This window comes from Rousettus aegyptiacus, unplaced genomic scaffold, assembly GCF_014176215.1.
Source record: "Rousettus aegyptiacus isolate mRouAeg1 unplaced genomic scaffold, mRouAeg1.p scaffold_m13_p_12, whole genome shotgun sequence".
NCBI lineage: Eukaryota > Metazoa > Chordata > Mammalia > Chiroptera > Pteropodidae > Rousettus > Rousettus aegyptiacus.
Window position 1 is genome coordinate 23,353,991 of NW_023416287.1, and position 7,075 is coordinate 23,361,065.

A 7,075-nucleotide genomic window follows, 5' to 3' on the forward strand; every position below is an offset into this window, starting at 1 on the left:
CATTTTACAAATGAGGAAACTGAGGCACACAGAGGTTAAAGAACCTTGCTTATTCCAAAGCCTGGCCCGAGAGTCTCTCCTAACCTATAGATAGAAAAATCACTAGTGCTGGGTGGGGGATGTGGAATGAATCTGAATTTCATTGTAAAAAGTGCTGCTTTTTCTTGGAGCCCTTTTGGAGGCAGGCCTGAGAAATTTATTGCTTAGAGTATGTCTGCAATCAAATGTAAATGCTCCCGCCACCCGTCAGAGCATTGTGCTTGGTTGATCTGCTGAAAAGCAAGCTACACCTTTTGTATAAATGGTGGCGAGGGGGGAGAATATAATATGTATTTGTAATATGTACATAACTAAACCCTGAAGGAATGTGTACAACTAATGAAAGCAGTCTCTTAGATGGAGGAAGGGAAAGGTGGAGAGAGGGAGAGTAGATAGTAAGACTTTTCCCTATATACTTTATTGCTTTATATATATAAGGAGGAAAACTTTAAGTTATTTTTACAAACAAAAGTAAGCTGTTCCTTAACACATTTTCCTTCTGGGGGTTCTCCCAAGGCCTCGCAGTAGCCAGCGCCCTGGTGGACATCTCCCAGCAGATGCCAATAGTGTACAAAGAGAAGTCTGGAGCGGTGAGAAACCGGAAGCAGCAGCCCCCTGCGCAGCCTGGAACCTGCATTTGATGCTGGGGCCAGGGACTCTCCGTGAGCAAGGGACGTGTGACAAGACAGAGCCGTCTGCAGGGAGGGAGCAGGCAGGGAGATGCTGTGCTGAGCAGAGCAGGGCAGAAGACTGGAAACCCTCCGACTGGAAACATCTGACTCATCTGCATGTTCACAAGCTTTCTTTGACGGTTTCTCCCATCTGTGCTCCAGCATCTAACCTTTTACTTTTGCATAGGAAATAATTGATTTAATTACAGATCCAGGGGTGATCCAGTTGCTGGAGGAGGCTGGTAGGAGCCAGTGAGAGAGCTAGGAATGACACTCAGGTTGCTTGTGGGAAACTGGTCGTGGGACTGTCTCAACTGTGCAAAAAAACAAAGACGTAGTGTTTACAAGTAGACATTTGTTATCAGTCATTCTAGAACATGGTCTTTTAAAAATTAGTCAGATGAATTCACTTGTTTTCATCTGAAGCCTGCTATCTTTTTTAAAAGATGTGCTATTTATTCTTGCACGATTTAGGCAGATACCTCTCTTCTAGGGAGTAGTTTTTTTCTAGTTGAGAACTAATAATGGTCCATCTCTTTTGAGTCATATCAAACTAAGATAGAAGGGGGCTATTTTAATGTCAAGGTCAGCAGTGTTACTTAGAATATAAACTGGTGTAATAGGTAGTTTTCTAGTGCAACTTGATTAATTTAGTCTTAATCCATTTGAAATTCTCTCTCTCTCTCTCTCTCACACACACACACACACACACATATACACATACACTAAGTGCCTAGACTTTAAATAGATCTAGCAGTTGGAAGTTAGTAAGCCTAAGTTTTTACATAAGCGCACTCCTACATTCTTATAAAATTTAAATAGCTACCATTAGCAATCTGGTTTTTTTCTAAAACGTAATTTGCAACCAGGAAAGAATTCTCACCCCAGGCACCCTTTAACCCAGCAGTAAGGACTGAGAGGAAAGCAGAAATGACCTAACTGTAAAAGCTCCTGTTCATATTGTTGTCAAAAAGGACACTAAATACACAGGGTCCCCATGTGCCTCCCTTCCCCTGCCCTAGGTCACTCCAGGCCTTCTGGCCACCTACTGCCAGGGCACCACAGAGGAAGGGACTCGCTCATGTCACGTTAAGAGTCTCCCTTGAGCAGAAAACAGAGTGACAGCACTTGGGACCCTTGGATCAAAGAGCGGCTCTTTGTTCCGGTTGCTCCTCAGAGCCGTGGGTCATCCTCAGGTAGAATCACGAACCAGCAGAGAGACGGTCTCCCATAGTCGGCAGAACCAGCTGAAAGCCTGGAGAAGGGCCTGGAGCTGTTTGCCCTCTTTCCTCCGGGACGGGCTGGGCTCTTCAGACCTCCTCCCCAGACCCAAGTGCTGGCTGTGGGGAGGGCAGTGAACACTATAAGGATGACAAGCACATGGAGAAAAATGGACAAGAATGGTAAAAACTATGCCAAATGGAAAGTGACCAAATTTAAGTGGGGGTGGGGGGGCAGTCCCTGCTTTTCTCTCCAGGGCACTGCCTGGATGTCGTGTTGTCCTATCTATGGTGCTCTGTATCCTGGCATTATGCAGCAGCCTCTCAAGACCTCTCTTCTGCTTCAAACCCTGGGGTTCTCCGGCATTACCCTACTGGGATGGGCTTCTAGACAGCAATACTCAAGTTCGTGAATTTGGAGAGATAAACACTCAAAAGAGTAGAAACTGCAGCATTTCACCTTTAAATGCAGTGCCTAGAGAGGGAGTATTGTCTCTTCCCCAACACCGACCCCACTTCCATGAAGAATTGCCTGGAAAGATGTTTTCAAGGAAGTTGAACCATAAAACACTGGTGCACAAAACACCTCTACTTTGAGACACCTCTCAAAAAGCTGTGTGTTCACATCACTGTTAAAGAACAGATGGTTCTAAAAAAGATCTTCTCTACGAGCTCCCCACATTCCTACTCGAGATCACAGCACCCAAAGAGAGCCAGCCATGGACTGGCCTCACACCTCCATAATTACCACGAGGCCTCCTAACAGAGAGGCCTCTGGAGAGAGTCCTCCCACGGGAAGCCCTTGTTTGTTCAAAGGACCAGTGTCCCCTTGGCCAAAGAAGCCTCTTCCCCACAGTAGTCCCAGGCCTTGAAAAAATATGTACTGTGTCCCATAGCCACCTGGTTATTATTATTTTTTCCCTAAAAGATAATGTTTGTCTTCAAAAAGGAAGGAAGGAACAAGTGAAGTTTAATTCCGTTCCAACAGTGGAGAAACAGCTGAATCTACCTGCTTCTCCTTTGCAGCCAGTAGCAAACAGCTTCCTCCAGGCTCAGGCCAGAGGAAGGGAGTAAGAAAGAGACACTCAGCTTAGAGCCAGTTACAAAGGGATGTCATCTGGAACTTCAGAAGAATGTCTGCATGTCACGGGAGAGCCTGTATATAAATTAAAATAATCATGAAAACATTGATATCGTACTTGTACATAACTATACAGTAGTGTCCAGAATGTTCAGACATTCGGAATGTACATAAAACAAAAATATCTAAATGTATTTTTATTAAATGCAGCGGTGTCTGAGTTTCACCTAATGTTTTTGTGCCATATCCTGGATATCGAGTTCAGAGAAGTCCTCTCGTTAGGCCCTGATACATTGGTAACAAGGCCAAGAAGGGTGTCCCCATTGTGCCAGTGTGTTCAAATGCACCTGGTACAAATTGGATAACTCTTAAAACCTGAATCGTCTCTCAGTACATACTTGAAAACTTGGCAGTGAGTCCATTTAAACGGCAGTGTGTCAGGAGGCTCAAGGCAGCAGGAATGTCTGTCACTGTTGTTGGTTCTGCAAGTGTGTTGTGAATCTGTCAGCCTGTTGGTGCTGTGGGTAGCCAGGGACAACTAATCTTGTGCTGAGAAATGTTTCACATAATCTTTAAGTTCAAAGACTATACCTGTAGAAATCAGATTTTCCAAAAAGGGGTTTTCCGGGCTGCGTTTTGCTGTGGTTTTGTCTAAATTTTTAATGATCATTTCCCAGGAGCACAGTTTACTATACTGGAAGCTCCTGTTTCCCCATGGAGAACCACAGGTACCCTGGGCTCCTGCCTATCTCCAGCCTCCGCCCTACACACAGTCTGGAGAGAAGGCCATTCATTCTCCCCTGAGCTCACCCAGAGAAAAAGGAGCCCTGGTTGGAAGATTGGCGGCAAAAGGAAAACATGAAAATATCTGTGGGCGAAGCTTGAGGTGCAATATGAGAGCTATACTGGGAAATCTGGGGCAAACAAAAAGACCGGAGCACGAAGAATAGAAAAAGGCATTTTACCTTTCAGGACAAGTCTTACCCCTTCAACCTAAGAGAGTGTTTTGGAGGAGGGGGTGGGATGGATTCACTTCCTTGGGTCATGGTGTCCTTGTCACGAACACCTTTGATCCTTCGGTTTCATTCATTCATCCATCCATTCAACAAATACTCACTAAGCACTTAAAACCTAAGCTAACACTAGGGCAGTGACCAAGATGAAAAAGCAGCTCTTTAGAATTAAAACAGAATCCAGCTCCCAAACCCATTGTCCCAGGAGATCTTTCCTTGTGGTTTCTGTGAGAATTGGCCATCCTGAGGACAGATTAGGAGAGCAGAGGGTCTGTCCTTGGGCCGTTCACTGGCTTTCAGTCTGAAACGTTTACCTAATTTACCAAACTCTGCTCAAACCATTATCACCATGACGGTTTATAGATAGCCAGGCCTGGCTGAGAGATGTTTCCCCGAGTCCTTCAAACTAATAAACCCCTGCCTGCAGGGCAGCGATTTGGAGTGGAGAGGAAAGCTGGCGCCTTCTCTTTTAAAGGCAATAACAGAATCAACTTTCAGTAACTGAATTTGTGCACAAAACATTCTAAACACTAGTGAAGCCTGTTTCGTTGAACTAATTCTGGCTCTGGAAATGTTTCGTTCTATAGTTATTTACAGTTTTCTTTGTTGTTGTTTGGATTCAAGCTTAGTTTGTTAATATGTATAATTTAGCATCTATTGCACTCATGTAAATATGGAGTAAGTATTGTAAACTATTCATTGCTGGGGATTATTGTGGGTGTTATACATACATTTAGGACTGCAATTTTTTGGTATTTTTTGTATTGTAAAATAACAGCTAATTTAAGCAGGAACAAGAGAATTAAGGGAGGTCTGTGCATTTTAAACACAAATGTGAAGAACTTGTATATAAACAAAAGTAAATACTATACTACAAACTTCCTTATGGAATAAAAGTAGATCTGGTAAAAATGTCTTTTTTCTTCTGAGTGTTTCTGATTCTGTTTCGTTTGACTTATTTTTACAATTTGGTCATTAAAACCTTAAGGAAAAAAATGTTTACAATGGTTCCCAGATTTCAGACTGCCTCAGAGGAAGCACTTGGCAGTCGTGAAGGTGAAAGTGTAAAACCAGCAGGGTGGGCTCCTCAGACATGGGTGGGGGGAGCCCCGCGCTGCCTGTGAGAGGACTTCCTGACGTCTTCACATACCTGTGTGCCCTGAAACGACAGTGCTGGGGAAGGAGACTGGTGTGCAGAGCCGTTCTGCCTGGCACGGGGAAGGGCTGGGCGCAGTTTGGTCCGTGCCTGGGCGGTGCCTCACCAGCTGCCCTTGGTCTTTCAGCATCTTGTCTCCTCACGGCCTCCTGAATGTCTAAGTTTTCGAAGCTGCTGAATCTGAGAAATGCTGATAGGTATCATCCCACATGGTCCCAGCATTGTCCTTGGTCTTGAGTTTTTGGTGACATGTCCATTCCCAAAGTCTCATCTGCTGGCCTTCTGTATGCCCAGCCCCGCTTTATACAGCACCTGCCCTCAGAGTGTGGCGAGAACAGTGTATTTCTGTGCCCTGGTGCGCAGTGCAAAAGGCCCAGAAGGGTGGGATAGGTGTGCTGGGCATTAAGAAAGTTGGAGGAAACACAGGGAAGAGCAGTTGTTCATACAGGGGAGGTTGGGCCAGGCCCCAGACCCAAGGGGGCTGGTGCAGAGCCCGGAGGAGTCCTGCCCACCAGAACTTGGCTCTGGGCCTGACAGGGGAACTTGGACTGGTGACTGCTGTCAGGTTGAGGAGGACCTTCAAACTCTTCTGGGGAGGGCCACAGGAGCAGTCAAGTGTTCCTGACAGGATAAAAACCCGGGCTTTGGTGGTATCGTGGCAGAGGCTGCCATGTGTTCGCCAAACCTGTTAACATTTTGTCTTTGGAATCCCAGGTCAATTGCTTCTCCCTTCACAGTTAGGTTGACTCCATAAACCAAGCTCTGGCCAAAGAAATGTTGGAAGAAATGAGGTATTAAAGATGGATGGAACATGGTGCCACGTCCAGCAAATGGTAAATCCCGCTGTTGTAGCCGCCAGCCCCCGAAAGACACACGGACCCAGAACTCAGTGAGTTATAGGATAGGAAACACACTCTTTATTCAGCCAGCTGTGTCTGCCAGGGATACGCAGACCCCAAATTAAGCAGCCTCGAAATGTAGAGGTACAGAGTTTTTAAGCCCAAAATCTCATTATTCATTCTGTCTAAACCCAAAGGTCTATCTTTCTTCTATTTACTACCTGTCAACTTACAGGTCAGGTGCATAAACGGGGTTACAGAAGCAGAAAGCTTGTTTAGAATGTTATGTTCCTATGGGTGACAGCCTATGTTCCCATGGACATAGCCATGTTCCCATGGGCATAGCCAAGCAGTAATTTTCCTGCAAGTAATAAATTTCTAGCAGTCATTTTTCAGCCATTACACTGCCACATCGAGCACAGCTCTGGAAAATCAGCCTGAGTGGGAATGGTGGGAGATTGAGAAAAGAAAGCAGACAGAAGCTGGGATCAGGAAGTCCACTGCCCTGATTTTGTCCACTGATGGTGGACAATGGTGTGGTTTTATTTTTGCAAGCTGCTTTTATACAAGAGCGTACAAATACTGGCTAAGATAAGGTTCTCCTCACCCACCCCACACCCTGCTATGATCTCTTGCAGTTCCGTCTGCTTGAGGCCATGAGCTACCCCTTGCCTTGGAGCAGCGCCACATTGTCACCCCGCCCCCCCAATCAGTTCCGTACTTCCCTGTTCTTAGGAGAGTTCCTTGCGGCGAGGCAACCCTTGGCTGACCTCACAGATTGCAAGGACCAGGTCAGCTTGCACTCTGTTCTCCACACATGGGACCCTGAGTCACCACTTAAGAGGCGGGGCTATATGCTGGTCTTTGCGTCACTGAAAAGTGAACTTTATTCTACTGAGCCACTGAGATTTGGGCCTTTATTACAACAGGTAGCTTTTCTTACTCTAATATACAAATTAGTACCTTTAAGTGGAAGGGCTCTGTAATCAAAATCTAAAACTTGTGGCATTGGCTTAGTGGCTAAGTGACAGGCAAACAGATGCAGCAGGCAGATCT

At 45.6% G+C, this 7,075-nt stretch overlaps 1 protein-coding gene across 3 annotated transcripts in view; it reads left to right on the plus strand.

Annotated features, from left to right (window-relative positions):
- The window catches only part of ATRN (attractin), a 172,299-nt gene extending 167,359 nt beyond the window's left edge, over positions 1–4,940 (plus strand). For all 3 annotated transcript variants that reach the window (XM_016139006.2, XM_036229603.1, XM_016138745.2), the window contains exon 29: positions 556–4,940. In XM_016139006.2, coding sequence (XP_015994492.2) covers positions 556–680 — 125 coding nt within the window. In that variant the 3' untranslated portion in view covers positions 681–4,940. The remainder of the gene's footprint in view (positions 1–555) is intronic.
- The last annotated feature ends 2,135 nt before the right edge of the window (positions 4,941–7,075 follow it).